The sequence below is a fragment of the Phoenix dactylifera genome, chromosome 11 (assembly GCF_009389715.1).
Source record: "Phoenix dactylifera cultivar Barhee BC4 chromosome 11, palm_55x_up_171113_PBpolish2nd_filt_p, whole genome shotgun sequence".
In the NCBI taxonomy this organism is placed as follows: domain Eukaryota; kingdom Viridiplantae; phylum Streptophyta; class Magnoliopsida; order Arecales; family Arecaceae; genus Phoenix; species Phoenix dactylifera.
This window is the reverse complement of record NC_052402.1, coordinates 4,901,201-4,923,069: the sequence shown is the minus strand read 5'-3', so window position 1 is coordinate 4,923,069 and position 21,869 is coordinate 4,901,201. Positions and strand designations below refer to the sequence as shown.

Genomic DNA, 21,869 nt, shown 5'->3' with positions numbered 1-21,869 from the left:
TTTTTTATCCACAAAATTGACGGTTATGTTGGTACGAAAGTTCTTGATTTATAGGTGTTATTTATTTATTTATAATGATGGGTATTTATTTTCTTAATCGGGTCCGCCCTAAACCGCCTTCAAGGAAAAATTAAAACGGCGCTCGCCTCCCTCTCTCCCTCTCTCTCTCTGCCAGTCCTCTTCCTTCCTCCCTTTTCCCGTTCCCGTTGCCGTCCCCAAGGGACTCCCTTTAGAGTTCCAGAGCGTCGGAATGGGATGGGCCACCACTGCCCGCCGCCCTTCGCCGTCAAGATCCCATCCGATGACGACCACAATGACCGCGACGACGACGCGACCATCTTCTCTCCATCCCCTCCTCCTCTCAAGAAGAGGCTAGAGTTGGACCATGGCAGCGGCGCCGGTGGCCGTGGAGTTGGAGGAGGAGTGCCTCCACTCCTTCTTGTGATCGACGACGATCCCACCCCTCGGAAGCCCAATCGGGACCCCACGCCCTCCTTCGTAGCCGAAACCCTCTCCAGCCGATCACGACTTCGACTCCGATGCCTCCATCGTTCGGTGTACCCTTGCTCGCTCCAATCCAGCAAGCGGTTCGTCGGGGAAATTCTCCGGTTAGTCCACCGACCTGCTCTTTTCTCTTCTCTATGCTTGTTTGAATCAAACGCGATGTTTGTGCTGGGAAAACGATCACATCTTGGACCTCTTGCTCGCATCTTCTTTTCTTGTAGCGATATTTGTTTTTGTTGAAGATTTATGCTCTGTGGATACTTCTTGGAGTAAGATGCCAGTATTTGGGCAAGATTGAATATATCTAGAATTTTGATGTTTCTTTTTTCTTTTTAAATCTTCCTTTCACTGATGCATTCAGATGTGGATGTGATTTCTAGCCAAGATCATGTCCTCCAAGAAAGGGTTTGGGTTAGAAAATATGAGGAAAGAAATCATCTAAGTTGGAGTATGACCATACGGGTGTTCAGAATGATACCAGACTTTTAGAAAAATTTCGTTCAAGCTTTGCTTGTCTGTGCACGCTTATGGTTTCTTAGACAATCCTTCTCTGCAAAATGCTAGGGACACTAAGCAATAGGCTAGCCAGGGCAAGTCCAAATTCTTAGAGTTGCATGATAATTACAGAATGTTTTTCTTTCCTTCCTTTTTTTTCTTTTTAAACACATTGAGATTTCCACCCTAGAATCGTGATGTTTTCTTTACTCTTTTGGTGTCATGTGCTGTTCTTTAGCAGGATAGTCATGGCAGAACCGTTTCCTTCAGTGAGGATGTCGAGGTTGCCTAAGCTCACAAGTATATGCAATCATTTAATAGTGTGGTTTGATATATGAAGCTTTGATGGAAGAACCATGATACCTGAAATTTTGTAGACAATGCGTATTTGTTGGTCAGCATTTGCATTAAGGGTAACTCATGTGGATGTGTGAAGGGTCTTTCTGCATTGGCTAGCTCTGATATATGTTTCTTTTCTTTGTTCCCCTCCATTTAGTATGGTGTAAAAAGCAATGTTTGGCATTGTTGCGATGCATAATTAGCTGGCTAAGTTAGGACTATATTAACTGAAAATTTGATGTTTATTTAAATTTGACATGCATGAGGATGGCCATGTTATAATGCTTTTTTGAATATTTTCAAAACTTGTTATTTTAACCCCTCTTCTTTACTGTTATCTGCTGAAATGGAATTTCATTCAAAGAAATATCTCAGTGAGCATGTATCAGCTTTAAAAGAAATAATATCATTATATTACTGTTTTGTAATGGTTTAGCGCTGCAGAGAATGCAACGCGTTACTCTTAAAATCAATGTGCATATGCTTCTTCTTATGTTTACAATATTTTTTTCTTTGACATGAATGCACTAGTAAATTATTCCTTTACAAATTCCATGCTTTTAGAATTATGACATGCTTTGTCTAGACAAAAGTCTACTTGATTGCATCAGAGGTGGAGGTGCCTAGAAACCATGTAGCCATATTGACAACCTTGATCTCCACCTACCCTTAAACGGTGTAAGCCGCTGTTCTCATTTCCTCACTGACCCATCTCACGATTGTAATAATGCCATTCTTCGTTTTGGTTTTCCTCCTCTAGTGTAGTTATTCTTTTTTTTTAAAAAAAAATCAAGATATGCACCCTACAGCATAGTGATGGTTGTCATTCCTCATTGGGGATCATTGTTCTTGGCATGGTTTTAAGTACTGACCTGTACTGGTTGGTTAGGGGCATACCGTATCTATCTGGTATGGGGTGTAATGACACCCCAATATGGGTATACCATGCCAACTGTGGTGCATACTGACACATGGTGCAACTATTATGCTAACTCCAACAGCATACCATTTGTCAATATGGGGATATTCTGTATCGACGTGGCCCGTACATCTACATTACTGGTACGGGGTCCTGTAATGAGACTTAAAACTTATATGTTGTGAAGCATCCCATGTCATCAGGTTGTAAATCAATTATCATGTGGTGACAAGACTTGTTCCCCTCTATGTTTTGTTTGATATCTCTGCCCCATTCTATCTAAAGATGATTACCCTGTTTGATTTGCAGTCTTCGTTCATCACTATGTTTGACAGGAATTACTGGTTTAATATGTTTGGAGTCAGACAATGAGTCAGAAGGCAATGCCCATGAGGGAAGTCCAAAAAATTTAAGAACCATGACTGCAGCTTGTGAAGTGGCAGAGCACTCAGAGATAATTCTGACTTCCCTGTGGTGGAAAGTCCAGTAGGTACAGGCTCCGGAAAAGACCATTCCAGATTGTATTTGACAATAGATGAAGCTGTTTCAGGCAGAAATGATACAAATGATGAAGTTATTCCTAGAATTACTAACCATGGATCGTTTGATGGTAGCAGAGGTATGTAATCTAGAAATTAGAGCTTTCTAAAATGTTTTGAGATGAAAGCAAATGGTAGTTCAATCATGTCTCTTGGTGGTTATTTTGATTTAGCGATGGTCTGTAAATTGTCAGGTGCCACAAACTTCATACAGATTCTTGGAGACAGCCCTCCACATGGTCATACCTTGGCAGAAGATTCTACTCTCCAGGTAATTTTATGTTAATTTTGTCCTCTTTGAATGTATAAGCTGTGTATTGAAGAAAAGTAAATGAATAATGATATCACTGACAGCTATAATTATGCCATTTTACTACTTACAAGAATGATAACTTCTCCTAGCATTGCTTCTCTCCCTGAAAACCCTTCCCCAAAAACGAGTTCACATGAGTGAGAGTTTACTACTTAGGAGAATGCATTTTCGTTCATTGTTCAGTATTTGCTTTTTAGCTAGTGATAAGAAGCTTCTCTTCTCTCGTTTTGCTAGACTGAGACATTAATGTGAAACACTAGTTCTGTAAAAGAAATATCAAGATCTTAATGAATAGTACTATCTGATTCCTACTATTAAATAATTCCATTAATGGTCCATGCGTAGATTCTCTTTTTCAATAATAGCATTAGCAACTCATCTCACTTTTGATTGCATTAACTTCTGTTGTTTCCTAAATCTATGCATTGATCAAACATATGCTTGGTATGTTGAAATTTATGTTTATCTGTATTGTTCGATTAAGTATATGTAAGTTGATGCCTGATAAGACATTTTGGTCATCAAATATTGATTATATTTGTTGTAAGGAGTTTAGGTAGGATTATTAATTGATTCCAATTTACACACCCAATTTCAGATTCAGTTACTAATTGACCTTTATAGTTAGGGTTCACTGGTCCCTGTAAACTTCATTCTTTATAATTATGATGTTGAATGATGAGATGAGGCCATTGGAGGTGTTGTTCACATAATTTTTCTTTCCATTCATTTAGATTGACTTTACTAAGCTGAGTCCCGTAATATGACAAGGAACATTTTGGTTGTGAGTTCATTTATTTTGGATTCAGAATACTGTTCTATTTGATTCTCCTAGGGTATATAAACTTCAAATGGATGTTCAATAAGGTATCAATCAACTGGCCTTCTAGGTACATGTCAAGTTCTTCTTTCTAGAGTTGCCCTTGACTAGTAACTGGTCACCAAGATAGATGGTTGATGCTAGTTTTGCCTTGGCTAGAAATTAAGCACCCTAAGCAGAATGAACAAAAATACAATGGCATCAGCCTTTGCCAGGGTTAGGAGGCGTAGAGGGAAGTGGTGGATCCAGATTGTGGGTTTCGCCTCAATCATTGGTACCTAGGCTAGCCAGCCACTTGGTTGGTTACCCTCCCTACTATTGTGGGAGATACAAGCTAGGACCCCTGCTGCAAGTCAAGAAGTGATTGTTGGTATCTCATGGTTTTTTCTGGTGAGTATCCAAGAACTAATCATGGCAGAGCCCCCCCTCAAACCAAGTAAATAATGAGTTCAGAACAAAGTTGTTAGCAGCACAGCTTCAGCAAACCACAATTCGACTGCGCTTGTCACAAATAATGAAGCTTGCATTGGATGAACCCTGCCTTACTGAGCCATCGAAATTGAATTTAACATTCTAGATGTCGGTGGATCCCGTTGGAAGAATGGTGTGTGAGAAAGGAGGTTAGGAGGAGCCAAGGAATCCTAGTGACCTAGAAAGCTGGTTGTGAGTTCTGATCAACAAATTCAGCATACCGATTATGAATCTATCTGAGCAACCATCAAAATCTTTGCATTTGAGAGTTGATGTCTTCGCCTTCATGAACAGTCATCGGTCAACTTTTTTGAATTTTGATGGATGATCTGTTGATTTATCACAGTTGGGTCAAGGGCTGGCATTAACACTTTAGCACTGCCAATGCCAATCCTAGGTCATTCTAGAAAGAGTGGAGGGTCATTAGGTAAAGAAAAGTATGTCAAGCTATAAAATTGATCCAAATGAGTCATGTCAACACATGACAAATCCATTTAGGCCCAACCTGACTCAGTTTTTCAGACCAGCAGTTTGGGTCCAGATTTGAAAATGGATTATTTCAAAAACTAGGTTGGTTTTGGGCCATTTTCTGCCTACCAGCTAGTTTAACATACCCTGTATTAACTTAGATCTAAAATGAGTCGTACATTAGATGACCTGTCCCAACGTAGCTAGGTTTGACTCAACTCAACCTACAAACTCATGACTTTGAAAACACTAACCCCTTGGTCACACCCTGTTGCAAATTTGTGTTTTTAGGTTGAGTATTTAGATTAAGATTATCATTCATAAGTCGACGATTCAATTACATTTGAAGTGCAACCTGGTGATTCATTAGGTTATTCAGGCCTGCAATATGGCTGAGAAACTACATGGTTTTTGGGGGGTCTCATACACATCTGCAATTAAACATCCCACCCGCGAATACAAATCTTTGAGCATATTGAGATACTTTCTTGTTGGTCTTCATAAATATTATGTTATCATGCCAGTATTTCATTCAAGATCACGAGGAAGCCACAGGTCCATTCAATATATCATTTGAAGGGAAAATTGTTAGATGTATCTTTATCCTTTGCAGCACTCATAGTCAGGAAATGCAGCATGTGACCAAGGCTTATGAAGCAGACTCCAGCTTGCATAAAATTGTGGTAAGTTAATTACTCAATTGCTGTGGGCTGTGCTGCACGCGCGTGCATGCACACACACAAACATGCATGTGTGTATTTGGTGCTGAGGGTTTAAGCTCAGTTGAGTTGCATGCTAGAGGACAAGATCAACATGGTAGAAGTGGCTGAAAGTATTATAAAATCTCCAGAATTTTGGGTTTCAAGAATTTTCTACCTTGGATTCTTATGTTGATAGATAATTTTGGTTTGTTTCTCTTATGACATATATGCATCACCATGAACAAATATCTGATGACGTTACATGTTAAATACTGTTCGACAGCATATATTAGCCATAAAACAAAATGATGTAGGTGTTTGAATTTTCTTCTTTTTTGTCAACTGAATAAATTTCACTGAGATATATCAAACGGTGAGTATTGCATTAGTAGAAAAGAACCATAAAAATCTCACAAAAAGGTGATGAATCAAGGTGAGAACAAATAAGCAACATTAAATGGTATCTAACTAGTTAGCCCATTGGAAGATTCAAGGAATCAGATGTTACTTTAAGTTAAGCACTTAGGCCATCCGAAATCTTAACCTTAGTTGCCAGAATTGAGAGTGCGATCAGGAGCGGGTTGCTGGTGTAGGGAAGTGTTTAATTTAAGCACTCTTGAAGAAGCAGGGAAGCGCTTAGGAAGCAGGCGAAGGTTTAAATTTCCAAGGAGTTTTTGAAGCAGTTGCGTTGCGCTAGGTAGATGTTTCCTGCTACTAGTTCTGAATTTATCTTTCTATCAGCCTTTTTCTTAGTATCAATAGGGCACCATATTTCTGAGTTCATTGGCATTGATCTTGGTGGGTCATGGTTGTGTATCTCGGACGCTTTTTAAAGATGTCCCTAATTCCTTTGCATTTAGTGGATCTTGACTATGAATTGCACACATTGATTATGAATCTTGGTTGTGTACGAACCTGTTGTTTGACTAGATCAATTATTCTAAATATTATTATTAATTAAAGATTGTTTTCCCCCCATATGGAAGCACATCCTAGTTATAATACATAATAAAGCAACATGGAATCTTGAGTCTCTATAGCAGGCTGCAAGCTATGAGGAGGAGCACAACTTGTTGGGGCAATTAGATAGTACTGCAAAGCGGAAAGGAAATCATGCAGCAGTTGGTGCTGCTAAAGATAATAAGAATGAACCAGCTGCGAGGAAGAAGCAACTGAAAGAAGAAAAAGCTCGTTTAATTGAAGAACGAAAAAGAAAGAGGCAGGTCGGGCAGACTAAGCATTGTTGCTGAACTATGGAATTATGAATATGAATCACATAGCTCAAGGTAAGTGACTGCTGATTTTATTGTACAGCAAGATAAATTACAGAAAGAAGCTTTGAAAGCTGAAGAGGCGGAGACGAAAAAATGGGTGAAGGAAAAGCAGAAATGGGAAAGGGGGAAATATGCGCTAAAATCTGTTGTAGCTGATTTTGATGCTAAAGTTGTTGAAAATGGGCTAGTTGGAGGTACGGCAAATCCTTTAACTATCAGATACTTCTCTGAATGTTTGCATGAATTTCATCAAGTTAGTTATCTTGGTGTACTTCAGGACATCTTCTCACCAGGTTTGCGGAAAAAGGTCTTTCTTTTCGTATAACCTCTAATCCAATCGAAAGGTCAATTATGTGGAAAATGAATGTGCCTGACAAAATTGCTCAGGTACTTGATCTTAAAAGCTTGCTAAGTTGCTTGTGTTCTACCTTGTTTTATTTCATCTTCTAGCTACTAAATGGATTCCATTTTGCTGCAGAACAAGCTAGTTTGAACCTTTTAGATCTTATTTAATTATTTTTTTTCTGTTACATGTTCTTTATGTGCACATCTGTGCATGCGTAGAAATCATTTGTCCAATAAATATATATGCAGTTCTGGCTGCTGCATCAGTCATGGCTGGTTTGCAATACCTGCACTAGTACTTGCTGGTACATGGGTCAGTTACGTTAGTCTATGAACCAAGTTTGGGCATCTTGTGTTAAGCTGAAAATAATAAAAACAGAAGAGGAAAAGTATCAGGAAAAATGAAAAAAATTGACTTCGTTTAAGATGTCCTTTGATCAACTGTTCTTGTATGATCAATTTCACAAACATTTTTTTCTGATTATTGTGTTACACATGCATAAACACGTAAAAATACCTTCTTGGCGGTATGAAAAAGCTAATACATTTTCAAGTGAACCTTACTAAATTTGTCTTCTACTATATCTCCCTATTCTTCTCTTTTTCTTTCTCTCTCTACTTTCGAGACTGGTTTGGAAAGAGGAATTTGAGTGCTGGTGAAGAAGTCATTTTAACATAAATCTTTATATGTACTTTTAAATTCAAATGATATGCTTAGATGAGTCTTATAGCACTCAAATGACTCTGATTAGCTTGGAACAGTTTATACCGATACATACCAGGTCAAAATGGCCCATACCACCCCTTCATAGCGTCTTTTGACCAGCATACACAGCTAAACACCCCCTTTCCCCATGAATCAGTCAAACTTTGGTTCATGGTGAAATACTGGATTGGATACGATCGGTATTAATGCAAACTTGTATGAAGCCATCCTGGCCAGTGTTTAGTTCCATCGTGTGGTACTTTTGTTTGCATTATATCTGGTAAATTCCTTGGTCGGCTATAGGTTTTTCTGAGATTCTGTTATCATCTGGGAACTGATTTTTTTTTTTTTTAACAAAGAGTTTATATTGTTATATATATTGATAAGCAAGGAAATACTGGACTGATTGTGACTGGTGTTGATACAAGGGGACAGGTTTGGTATGAAGTGGGACTCGCTGATGTTTGGCTTCGTGTGTATCTTAAATTGCTGCTTGCATGATATCTGGTTATACTTTCTTCTACCATCATTTCCTTTTTCTTTGATGAATTTTTAGAATAGCAGCATTGATAATACAATTATTTGAAATGAAATTTGATTAAGTGATATGTTACGGTTACCTAGGATTTTCTTTTCTTTTTTCTTTTTTTACAATAAACTTAGCAAGCAATATCAGGTAGATTTAGTTGCTTTTGTACTCCACCCTGCTTTTATTGCATTATCCTTGTGTTTGCGGATCAGGTAGCAGCTTGTATTGCACTAATCATTTATTTTATTTAGTTAGTTTGATGTTTGATTGTTTCATTGTGTTGATATCTCATATTTACATATGCTTTATCCTGGTACCAATAGAGTCATTCATTATTTAACATTGCAAAAATGATTCCTCTTTTTTCTTACTGTTGTTATGTTCTCCAAGTATTATCTCTAGTAGGTATTGGACACTTTACATTCTTCTTCCTATTTCTTTTTTTAAATTATCCTGGCTTAGAAGCCAATTATTTCACACTACATCATTTTTCACTTATTTGGCACTGACTATAAATTGCAGATTTCATCGGCGCAATCGGAAGTGCCCTACATACTATTTGTATATCAAGCAGAGGAATTTTGTGATCTTGTAATTAGTGAGTCTCTTATTGATCACATCCATAGAGTACGAAGTCACTATCCATCATTCACAATTTGCTACCTGACAAACAAATTGATGAGTTACATCAATAAGCGGTCAGTCATTCTTGGTTCACTTGTCTATAATTTTGTTCTTTCTCTTTTTGCAGCTTATGATTTTTGACCTTGCATTGGTATTTATATATGCTCAACATTATTATTTCATTTGTTGCATGTGTAACGTATCAGTTAGATCAGTCTGCCTCTTTGATGTAATTTAAATTAGAATGTTGTACAATTTGTCATATTTTTTGTTTTGTACATGTGGAATTTTATTAGCGATCTCTCTCTCTCTCTCTCTCGCATCTGTTTCTTTGTCTGTCTTGGTTATGGCAACAACTTTGGACTGTATAAATCTAAAGGAGTGCCAAGGTAAGATACTCATAATAGATATTTAAACACACACTCAGATATTTGTACACGTGTGTGCCTGCCTGCATGCAAAGACAGATGCATGCATGCCTACACACACAAATGCGTACGCACGCACATGCATGTGCGCATGCATAAAATATTGATTTTTTAAGGTTTCTTTTTTTTGATATATCAATTTTCTAGTGTTTTTATTTATGAATCACCTAAGCCCATTGAAGCAGTACTTTCTTGACTCCAGAATTCATACCGTGTGCATTTTACAGGAATTAAGATGGATTTACTTTTCCTACATTTTATTAATTCCGGTAACTCACGTCTAATCTCCTTCACATGCATGTTTAAGTCATGGAATGGAATGACTTTCTAATGAAATTCTTTGTATTATTCATACCATGTTATGAGTATCTGATGCTTCATAGAATATTCTTTCTTTAAAGTACCTAGCTACATAGAGTCACCTGTGCCTGTATAATTCAGATTTTTGAAGTAAGAAAGTCAATACATTTGTGATCTACTGCTTCATATTGATTTTGGTTGTTTCTATGAGCTGCAAGATCGAATCTAATAATCATCTATGTCTTTAATTTTTGTAAAGATATCCATTTTCTGAGCTGCACGTATGTCAATTTTCCTTTTATCGTCATTCCACGTTCTACACAGCGCTATTATATTTATTTCCCTGATCTCAGTCTGAGTGCTACAGTCATTTGAACACCAGTTGTTTTCATTTTTAAGTGAACAAAGTCAGTACAAGAATCCATCAAATGTTAGTTGTTGGAAACGTCCACCAATTGAGGAGGTTTGTTTCTTTATGGAAATCTTGGCTCCTGAATTGCTCACAATGTAGTAAGTTATATGATAGATATCTAATACTTGGTCTTTTGCAGATTCTGTCAAAATTGACAACTCATTATACTAGAGTGCACTCAAGGCAATGCATAGATGAAGCTGACCTAGCTGAACATGTTGTTGGTTTGACATCTAGCCTTGCCAGTTGCCAATTTAGGTGAGTAAGTTTGACCATCTGACATTTTTGAACCTAGTTTTCAAGCGCATGTGCTTTTTTTCTACTGAAAATTACTATGAGGAATCTTGATACAAGTGAAAAGCAAATTAAGATGTTTTAAGTGTTGTTGATCTGCCTGGCTACCTTTTAAGTTCATATGATGGATTTGCTTCTATTATGCTTTTCCTTGAAACCTTTTTAGTCATTTTCTTAACATGTGTAAAAAGTTAAACTTATGTTCACCACTTGATAGGATTGGTAATTCTTGGCCATAAATTTAGTGTAACTTTCTCTATATGTGAAGAAGAAGATATCCGATACATATTGCAATACTCAGTAAGAAGTAGAGTGTTATTTAAACTACATGAATATCTACCTTTTAAAGTTGGCATTGCTATGAATTGCCTACACAGATCACTTTATATAATTGAAGGTACAAGTATGTTTGCAAAATATACTAGCATAACAATTTGTATACTGTTGTTAGGTGGCCAAGTCTTTTCTTATACTTTGTAGGTTTATGGTTGGTGCTTGCGAAGAGTTCACTGCAATAAGAACCAACAACCTTGCAGCTGTTTCTAGGCCTGTCAACAAAAAATACCCAAAAGATGCTCAAGAGTTCAAATATTGTTCTTTAGGCAATTGGATGACAATTTAAATTACATTAAATTTTATGTATTGATATGAAAAAAAAAACTAATCAGGTTTTGATAGAACTAAGGTTTGCCATATCGGTGCATATCACATACTGGGCATACCATGCAGTGCCGGTACCGAACCGAGACTTTGGTATGGGGGGTGGCCTAAGTCTCGGTACGCCGAATTGACCCCTACATCCAGCATACTGATATTGTACCAGCATGGTATTGGTATGGGGTTGTGAACCTTGGCTAGAACCAAAAGCTATATCTGCAGTAACAAACTAACATTAGATTCTTTGCCCCCATAACAATGTAAGAGCAAAGATTACTTGCATTTCCTATTTTTTTGGTGTGTTCTCTAACTATTCATCTTTGAGTCTAAGTAGAGGAAATTGCATGTTATTGTACAAATGACCAAGGACAGGTTGTTGCTACTCCAGTTTTTCTATCATCATGGTCATGATAGTCCCATGTCATTGTATCGTGGTTCTTTCTCTTATATATATGAAGCAATAGGATTAAGGTTTCCACCATCACGACCTTACTGAAAAATAGAGGGTCCTTGTGCAAAAAAATGGTGGAAAATTGGGAAGTGGGAAAACTGTCAACCATGTTCTTTTGTTCTGAAATTGAAGACTATGACCTTGATTACCTCCATAAGTTCTATGATATTTTGCCTCTTCCTCCCTTTGCTATATCTTTGAAAATTAGGGCTTCACCAAATCATGATAGCTAGAGACTTAATTGAGCTTTCATACGAGAGGTCAAATGAAGAAATGGAAGGATTTGAGATCCATGAATGTACAGCTTCTAATCATCACCAAGGGCTGTGAGAAGGATTTTGTACTGATCACTGGCAGCGGTGCAAAAGACTCTAAGCTTTTCAGTTTATTCTTTGCATTGTGAGCTTGTCCTTTTAGTTGCTCCGTGCTTTAAGTTGCATGGATTGTGCCTTGCTTGATTGAAAAAGAGCTTACCTTGAAGATGGCATATCCAATTGCTAAGGCCCTATCTCCTTCTTCTTCTTCTTCACAAAAGCCAGCCTTAGTTCCCAGCTGAGAGAAGAGACAGAGAGATGAATGAGTGAGAGAGAGGGGGTGGGGGAGGGGAGATAGAGTGAGAGTTGGGAGCCCATTAGGGATTGCTGAGAGGAGGGTCGTGGAGAGGACATGAGAGGGGGGATTTCTAAGGGGCATCTGTGCACCCAATTGGAAGAGAGGGAAACTGGGACACGTGTCTGGCGTATTTCAATATTGATTCTTGGCATGATTCGGTGTGGAAGGACATTCAATATTATTGAAAAGTACCCTGTGATACTTTAAGATACAGAAACAAAAACTCAAATTGTAACAAATCATTTCCGAAATTTGTATCAATTGGGAAATGGATTTGATGATTCTTTTTGGCATTTGCGCTACTTGTAATTACTTTGTATTCGTAGTATGAATCTTTTGAACACTTAGCAGGAATTTTGACTCTTTGGTTTTGTAGCTTAGGGAAAATGAAGACATATTATTGCTGGTGAATGAAATCTAAACATATGTATTGCATTATGTAAATGCCCTATCAACAAACATGCAGTTCAAAAAAAAAAAGACTTACCAACAAACACCAACTAGTACAAAGTTGGGTACTTGGACTAGAAATCCAAGAGAAGGAGAAAATATTTTTAAGTGAAAATATTTTAATTTGACCTTTTTTATTGAATTTTATCTGTGTCCTGACTGTTTGTGCAATACTTGCAGGAAGAAATTGACATGGCTAACTGTAAATGCAAATGGGTCCATCATTCCTAAGGATTTCATTGACAGGAATCTTGTTAAGAAAAATATCTGGTGAGTCAATCTTTATCTAGTATCTGAATAATCAACTTTTGATATTAATAATTAGTTCTAGTTGTTTGTTGCTTTAGCAACATCTGAAGAGGGTAAACTTTGTAAAGTTGGTCTGTTCATTAAACTTTTAATGGATTTGAAATATGGAGATTGGACATTACCTGATGATCATCATTGTCTGGTGTATAGATACCATTATCTAGCCTCTTTTTTCAGAGAAAAGGGTGGGAATGATTGCAGCCAATTCAACTATCATTGAGCACCTTAAATTTTACACTAAAATTTGAGGCATTTGAAAATTTAAGATCCATTCATTTGGGTAAAGTGCATAGGTCAACTCCTTTATACATATGCGGGATCTAAATTTTTCCTGTGTGTGTGTGTGCATGTATTTTTCTTCAGCATATGCAGCATTGAGTCAAATTCTACTCATTGCTGGCATTCGAAAATGCATTGTAAGTCCTACAATTTGAGAATGTACTCTGTAGAACATGATCAACATTGTGAAATGCTTACAGATAAAAAGTTAGTCATCTAATATTGGTTTCAGCCTGTTTCAGTGCCACATGCTTTATCTTGTGAAGGCCAGATTGAGGGTTTGAAACTAGTATTGCCCCTTAAGCCCCCAAAACTTACTCATTTCATGCATTTCTAAATCGCAAATAGCTTAAATTTTTTATTCTATGATTGACAACTATCCATTTCTGGTCATTATAAGTACAGGTTATAAACCTTTGACATTTGATTTTGGGTTTTGGGGCAATTTGGACTGTTTTGTCATGATGAATGGTGTTCATTTTCAATGTACATGGCCATGTTGTGTGTTTGCAACTGTAGGATTATGGTGGCTCAAATCCATAGACCATAAATGCACGCTTAAAAAGTGTCTCGGTTTATATATATGAATGTACATGACTGAATAGCCAGGGACAATTAATGTTTTGTCTTTTTGAGTACCTAAATTATTTCAGCTAGACTCTTATTTAGTTATGTACTTTGAGTGTCAACCTTCTCTAAACACCTTTTAGTTTGGTGTTGCTTACAGGTGGGAACTCTTAATATGCAATAGGCTGTAATTAACGACTCAAGGATGGATATTAGTTAATATAGTTAATATATACTTTACGGTTGATTAATCTTTATCTTGAAGTGGATAAATGTTCATCAAATTGAGATTGTACTTTAGGAGCTCAAGCGTGGATGTGAGGTTCATATAGTTATGAACACTTGAGAGTTGTTTAATATTTCTCCTTTAGGTGATAAACCTTCCCAATGTGGTTAAGTGGTCCACATAACCAAGGGGCGATGGCTTTGTCTTTTCACTTGCCCTTGTTTCTATTTTCCTATCTTTTAGACCTCCATCATCTCAAAGGATTTTTGCTAAATTAGAATAAGAAAGTCTAATGTTTTGTTTGTTGCTAGAACATTTAAGCGATAGCTATTGACATACTGCTAATAATGAGACATGTTAACCTAGTTCTGAAGCTAGGAATTTTTTCTTTTTGATATTAGTTTAACCAAGGTCCACCGGACTGGTATCAGGGCTCATTCTGGCTGGCAATCAATTCAGTACAGTATGGGTTCATATTGTGCCATGTCGGGGCATACCGAAACATAGAGAGGGAGGCGAGAGAGAGAGAGAGAGGGGGGGGAGGGGAAGGGAGGGAGGGAGGAAGGTTGAGAGAGGGGGGGAGGCTTATTGGTTATGGGTCCATTGATGAGCTTCTTCTCCTAGTAAGACATCATGGAGAATCCGAATGTGAATCGCAGCACCCCTCTTCGATCAGGTAGGGCCTTAGAGCACTCCACTGCAGGGGATTGGACAATTCGAGGGATTTATCCTCCTTGATTGCTTGACAAGAAGAAACCCTAGCTTTTGAGAAAGAGAGGATGGGAGAGAGAGAGAGAGAGGAGGGAGGCTTACCGGTGATGGCTTTGTGGCATGAAAGATGGAGGGAGCAAGTGGCGTCTAGTGGAGAAGAGAGAGAGCAAACGAGAGAGCCCTTGAGGTTCTCGAATCATCAAATCAAGGAGGGATATTATAACTAAATCGACCTGACTTGTTGAACCGTCTCAGCTTAGTGTTAGTTTGGTTTGGCGATCGTTGAATCTAACCTTTCTTGCCTCTCATTTATATCTTAAGGGGTTTGTGCCGGTAGAAGATAATTAAACTACCTATATATATCAAGGTTCATTGAATTGGTATTGGGGATTGTACCAGCTGACATCGGTTCATATAGAACTAGCACGTATCGTACCGACTTGAAGCATATTAGAACTAGGGGAGAGGGAGGGAGAGAGAGAGAAAGAAAGGAGGAAGCAATCTATTTCTCTAGCTTCTTATTGCTGTCAATAAGCTCACCATAAATGTTCTTCGGGTTTGGAGGATGTACACCGGGACTAACAGTCTGTATGGAGGAAATGACAGACCTGTAGTATGTATTGTCTGCCACATTCGCTGGAATGTGGCTAAAGTGGAATCGGAATTCAATAACTCGCCACATATCCTTCTTCTTATCCTTCTTCAGCGTTGAGTCAACCCTTTGCTGCTTCAATTCTTTACTGGAAAAGGCATGCAAATCTAAATCATGGGTTGCCGCTCCTGGTGAAATCTCTCTGGATGACATTTTTTTGCTATCAAAAGCCTCCAGTATAGATGCAATCCGGCCACCGCCTCTGCTGACGCCCTCTCTGATTGAGGAGGTCCTCGTAAACTCTGAATTTGTCCTACTGCTCGTAGAACGAGAACCCAAATCGAGCCCTATGCCTAGCCACCTTCTTCTACTGCCACTGATCATCCTGGCTCGCCTGCATGGCAGCCTGGATCTGTGCCTCCTTGTCATCTAGAGCGGATATCTCCTTTGACTCCCTGAAGTGATAGGAAGGTGGCCAGATCCAATCAGGTTCTAGCCTCTAGGTGGCCAAAACCATTTTCTAATAGCGAATTTGTGCTGAACCGGTCGGTTCGGCTCGGTTCAACAATCCTTGGGTGTAATTTTGTTCGTGCTAAGTTGAGGGCCCCCCTACCAAAATAGGGTTGTATGTTTCTCTAAATGTGCTTTAAAGAAAAGATCAGGGTGTCATGTGAACTTGTGGATAAAATAATGCAGTTATAAGACCTGTACAAATCTAAGGTCCATGACATAAGTTTATTCATTAGAAAGATCAACAAACAGATATCAAAGTGAAAGTAAGCATACAGTACCAAACCAGGTCCTTCAAGTGGCAGCAATGCTTAAACGATGTTTTAAAGAGACACAAAGGGTTAATTTGTTCTGATTGATATTTAGTCACTAAAATCCTTTTCTTCAAAAAAGATATTAATTAGTCACTAACCCCATAAAAAACAAATAGCACACCCACGTGAGAAAAGTTAAGGTTGTGAAGAAATTCCAAATGCAGTGAAATATTTAAATTGTCTGCCAACTTTGATGTGCAACAACTTTTTTATAACACGCTCCTATTTTTATACCACAAAAAAGCATATAGTCTCTCTCTCTCCCTCTCTCTGTCTGCTTAAATATATACGGAAAGAATGCAGATGACAAGAATTGGCAACTTCCAGAAATAATTTAAATAAGAGTTGGAACTTCTCATGGATGAAGTCATATTGTTTTTCTAATGAAAGATCCCAAAAAGTGCAGAATTACTATCTTATTTTCAGTTTGATAACATATCAAACTGAAAATAAGATAGTATAAGATTTGTGTACAATTATATAGTATGTGCATGGTTGTCTGCGCAACTATATGCAGAGACATGTATTTTCTATGCATATGCACATGTATGTGTTAATTTATGTGGGTGTGTGCTATTAGACATGTACATCTTGACGACGGCTGAAAATTGAGATGTATGCATACAGGTTTGCATGTTTACATGTATCAAAAGTATTTGTTGGTGCATATTTAATCGTTGTAGTAAGAGGGCATGATAACATGCCATCTTATTTTTGACAGTTTTAGAGTCTTTACTGTTCCTTTTTTTTTTAAAAGTCCTAATAATTGATTTTGTCATCATGTATCCAGAGTTCTTTGTGAAATTGGAAGATTTTTGAATTCTACAGCTTCAGCATTCATTGTTGTATGCTTTTCGGAGTTCTGGCTATGTTTGTACGTTCAGCCTAAAAGCTGCACCTTTCATATTTATGAATAAAATGCTGCAGCTTTCAAGTTTGTCATTGTGGTAATCATTGTATATGTCCTAACTGGAGTCAACATAGCAGTGAATATTTTTTGGCCCTTCCTTTTTTTCTTCTTTGGCAAAATGTTTGCAATTTAATTTTGTTTTTGTTAATACTTCCGTTTCAGTTCACTGTTTCTTCATATTGATGCACCAGTAAATTTTCTTTGTTACCGACCAAATGCTTAGCATAAAGGATGATGCTCATTTTTCAGCTGCTTCTTACGTAGGTTGAAGGCCCTAATATCCATTCCTAAAGTGCAACCAAGATATGCAATTGCCATTTGGAAAAAGTATCCAACTATGAGATCTCTTTTGAATGTATACATGGATCCAAATAAATCGGTAAGTGCCATTTGAAGACAAGAAATGGCATTACACTGAAAATATGCTGAACTCTTCCTCTGCATTTAACAGGTGCACGAGAAAGAATTCCTTCTTAAAGATTTGATGATTGAAGGGCTTTTAGGCAAGGAAGACAGGAGGTTAGGTGAGATCTGTTCTAAGAGAGTGTATAGAATACTCATGGCACAAAGTGGAGGCATCAAAACTGAAGATGTTGAGGAAGGAGCTGACTTTTTTGGCTGCTAACTGTCTATGAATGACAGACAAAATGAATAGCTCGTCACCATTAGAATACTGAGACATAGATGTTGTTCGTTCATTTTGTTGTTGGAAAGAACATTGTAGTATGAGTTATTTAATTAATTTCGTATCTCCATTTTGATCTGAAGCAACCTTTACGATTACGATCCAATGTTTTATACTGTCTATTACTAGAAGAATGCATTTGCTGACTGATATTTGACTGGAAGAGATTATGATGCATAACATCTTTGTTGCTAAATTTTATATCAAATATAATTGGGCTCATATCTGATGGTGAGCTGCACATTACGCGGCAAGTGACAATTGTACCTTTGTGAGATCTTTGTAAGCAATACTAGTTTTTTTCCCATGTGAGAGGTTTCAACAGGTACTAATATCGAAAATCCATTAATAATGTGATGTTAACTATTATCTGCTTGTCTGCCTGCCTATGAGACATGATTATTTCTCGGTGTTGTCATTTTGTATTTCTATTTATGAATGACAGTTTTGCTGCTGATACTGGGCTGTCATGGGATCTAAATTGAATGGACCAGGTTTTTGCTGTGGTTTGCATTACAGGTGATAATTTTTTCCTACCTTCAAAATGTCAATGCCATGAACATGTTTAATTGAATGTACATAATGATCATCATACATATTATGATCATAATAATGATCTCTATTAGCCTTTTAACTGTTTTCAGAATTAAGACTTTATGGAATAAAACTAACTATTTTATTTTAATCCAAAAAAGTTATTGCTGTCACAGGGTATCATATGCTGGGTATATTCAGTAAATTAACAGTTGTTTTATAGATAAAAGTAATTTTAAAATTGAATTCTTAAAAGTTTGAGCTTCATGCTGGCTTGTTTGAATTGTTGCTAGTGTTCCTAATGGTTTTTGGTCCTTGAATTAATCTGTAATTGAAGATCTTCAAACTATTGGTGAGAAGAAAACATCTTGACTAATGCGACAACCTTGATTGGCAGATTTTTAAAAATAATAAAAGAAAGAAAAATTCAATTTTTGCTGACAATAATTGGAAAAGTAAAGGGAAACATCAACTAGGATCTAGCGCTAGGGACCTAACAAACTGCACATTCCACTGTTCATGAACTTTTGGAACATGTGAATTGTTAAATATAGGGCAAATTGCGTAGCCATCAAGCTAGTAGCCTTCTACCTTTCCCCTAGAATAGATATTAGGCTAGATTTTTCATCATTCACGAGAGGATCTTAGTAATGGTTCGCAAACAACGCCAAAATTAGGGAATTTGGCCATTTTTAATCTCTGCTACAGCTTAAATTGAACGACTTTCCACGTATTGTATTTTGATGCTAAGCCTTGCCAGATATTTCATGCCATAATCGACCAATTTCTCAGTTGTTCCATTTCTTACATATGCCCAAATGGATTTATACATTTTGAAGCCTATAATTGAAATCGTAGTTTCCAACATTTCAACCTCATTTATATGCATTGAAGCCCAACATTTCAACCTCATTTCAAGCCCTTGATTGACAGCATTGGTGGTTAGAGTTTGGGACTTTGGGTGGGTATTCTAGTTCATTTCAGTGGGCATAATGAACGAGAACGTGTTGGTTAAAAGGATCATGAATATAATCATGATAGGGGTAATATAATGATAGGGCTTTGGCTTAGGCCCTAGCAACTTAATTCTTAATCATGAATATTTAAAAAAGATCTACATTATTGTATTGTATTACAAAATGTTACAATTTAAATGTAAAGTATTCCTCGAAACTTTATTTTGCAGATATTATAATGGATAATAATGAACCTTAAAAAGGTTTCTTTCTGTGTTGATGATGAAACATTAGATAGATTGATAGATAGGCGGCGTAAATTATAAAATCTTGTAGCGGAGGCAACGTGCGTGGGACCCTGTGTTTGGAAGCCCGTATCATGCTCAACTCAAAAGCTTAAGCTGCTGCTAGGTAGAGAGGATCGACCTGGGGGTTATCGACCCATGCGACACTCCTTCTAATGTTGGAACTATGACAGGTCTGGAGCGGTCCATCTTGGTAGTTTTGGTCACTTGATTCCGGCGAGCTAGACGCCATTAGGAGAGAGGTGAGAATTTTAGAAAGAGGACCATGCGCTGGTGGGATCGCTAAGAGAAGTGCGGGTGTTGGGTACGATTGGGTTGGGACCCCGGGGGGTGGGCCGCTGGAGACCTCACTCGCCGAGTTATTAAATCCGTGCTCCTTTTCGGCCTGAGATACTGGGCAGCGGGCACCACCACCACCACCAAAAGACCGAGAGGAAAGGCAGCAGAATTTTAATCCAAATATGTCCGATATCGCATGCATACGAGCGGATATATATCTGCAGGAGAAGGAGTGGGTGCGTGCGAGATTGAGAAAGAAATGATGATGCGTGCAGGGCCCGCCACCATGTGAACGCACTCATGCATCGCCAATTGACAAGCAATCAGTGCCCCCCCTCAGCTGCCGATCGAGCTCTCTTGCATGGTGGGGATACGGCAGGCTCTCTTTTTCCTCGGATAATCCTGAATGCGTTCCTTATCACATCAAACCCCACCCCCCTCGCTTCCTTATTCTCCTTTCCTCCACCACTTTACTGCTGCATACTTTAACTCGCGGAATACATACAACGCCTTGCATTAGATAATGCGACGCATTGCAGATCGCGAAACAAAATGTGGCTGGATAAGGCTTTTCGCAACGAGACCTCAAAGGTGATTTTTTTTTCTTTCTTCCTTCCTTTTCTTAAAAAAAATTCCTCCGATGTACTCAGAACAGACTATATATATATATATATCTATATAATATAACGTGAGGGCCATCTCTCCTCTACAGTCTTTTGTGTCGAAGAACTGAGAGGTCCTTCAGCAAAAAAAAAAAAACTGAGGAGGTCGACTAGAGAGAGAGAGAGAGAGAGAGAGAATGTGGAGTAGGTAGCCAGTCATGTCGCGCACCATACATGTGAAATGACATGCCAACGGGTGGATGCCTGGTGCTTTACTCTCGATGAACAATAATGCTAGCTTCTACCTGGAAAATCTTCAAGGTGTAATGCAAGGGGACCCCACCAAAATTTACTGAGGTAATGAAAGGGGACCCCGGATTTACAAGCTCGACGTCGATATTTTTTTATGAAAAAAAAAATATTGAAGATTAAATGCTGAGTTAGAACCCACGTCTGCGGACATAAATATCAAGGGGTGGCATGTGGTCTGGGAAACAAAAAGAAAGAAAAGAAAACCCTAGGTCCAGCGAGGGGAAAGTAGAAATATAAAGAGAGCGAGCCCCTTCCAGCATTGCGCGTGGGACGACCCCACTAACGATCGATGTCCAGGCTCCACATTGAGCCATCCATCATTCTTCCTTGCAACCTCAAATTAAGCCATCTCTTGCTCGATCTCAACACACACACACACACACACACACACACTCTCTCTCTCTCTCAAACGTATGGAGAAGAGCAGGTCCATCCCCGAGTATTCGTACTCGTCCTCGAATTCCGGTGGGTTCGGCTACGAGGGCCGCTGCAACTCCTACAGCTTCAACGGGCCGAGCGGGAAGAGCGACTGCTTCGCCGGCTCCAGCGATCCCGAGCTCAAACGCAAACGCCGGGTGGCGGCCTACAACGTCTTCACCACGGAGGCTAAGCTCAAGTCCTCCGTCAGGAACAGCTTCAAGTGGATCAAAAGCAAGTTCACCAACATCGGCTCCGGCCTCTGAGCTACGCCTCTCTCTCTCTCTTGTGTCTTAAAATCTAGCTATATATGGTGTTTGTCTCTTGTCGAAGGGGTCCGTGCATGGTTTTGGGGTCGTGAGGCTGGCTCCTGATTGAAGGGAATCAGGTGCTCGTCGGACATGGCTTGAATTAAATAATTGGATTCACATAATATCGAGGTGACGTGTGCCGCTGCTCTTTGTCCCGTAATAATGCTTAGAAGGTGCAAAGGCCAGCTAGCCAGCCGTCTCGGTCTTATTAATTAAAGTCGTGCTTGCTTGATCTCAGATGACGGTGGCGGCAGGACATGGTGATGATAGAATTGTGTGTGTGTGTGTGAATCAAATGATCTGTTTCGGTAATTTGCAATATTGGAGGATCATGCATGCATATGCCATATGTGAGATTATATCTTTGGATCAAAGGTTTTGGCTCTTTTTTTTCTCTTC

General features: G+C 38.5%; 2 protein-coding genes across 2 annotated transcripts; both read left to right on the top strand.

The window, feature by feature from the left end:
* Positions 1 to 255: 255 nt before the first annotated feature.
* On the top strand, positions 256 to 18,008 carry LOC103713770 (crossover junction endonuclease EME1B-like). Its single transcript, XM_039132057.1, has 13 exons — positions 256 to 608; positions 2,567 to 2,637; positions 2,691 to 2,876; positions 2,991 to 3,067; positions 6,613 to 6,792; positions 6,884 to 7,037; positions 7,121 to 7,230; positions 8,946 to 9,121; positions 10,175 to 10,238; positions 10,327 to 10,445; positions 12,832 to 12,921; positions 17,334 to 17,448; positions 17,521 to 18,008. Exons 1-13 carry the CDS (start codon positions 256 to 258, stop codon positions 17,692 to 17,694), a joined length of 1,869 nt encoding a protein of 622 aa, XP_038987985.1. The 3' UTR covers positions 17,695 to 18,008.
* Positions 18,009 to 20,954: 2,946 nt separating this feature from the next.
* On the top strand, positions 20,955 to 21,844 carry LOC108511535. Its single transcript, XM_017844428.3, has one exon. The coding sequence runs from the start codon at positions 21,156 to 21,158 to the stop codon at positions 21,423 to 21,425; it is 270 nt and encodes an 89-aa protein (XP_017699917.1). The 5' UTR covers positions 20,955 to 21,155; the 3' UTR covers positions 21,426 to 21,844.
* The last annotated feature ends 25 nt before the right edge of the window (positions 21,845 to 21,869 follow it).

Bases quoted from the DNA above. Each gene is read 5' to 3' on its own strand.
- LOC103713770 (XM_039132057.1), top strand. From the start codon at position 256: ATGGGCCACCACTGCCCGCCGCCCTTCGCCGTCAAGATCCCATCCGAT. The intron at 609-2,566 runs GTTAGTCCACCG...TTTGATTTGCAG, and splicing joins TTCGTCGGGGAAATTCTCCG to TCTTCGTTCATCACTATGTT. The intron at 10,446-12,831 runs GTGAGTAAGTTT...CAATACTTGCAG, and splicing joins CTTGCCAGTTGCCAATTTAG to GAAGAAATTGACATGGCTAA.
- LOC108511535 (XM_017844428.3), top strand. From the start codon at position 21,156: ATGGAGAAGAGCAGGTCCATCCCCGAGTATTCGTACTCGTCCTCGAAT.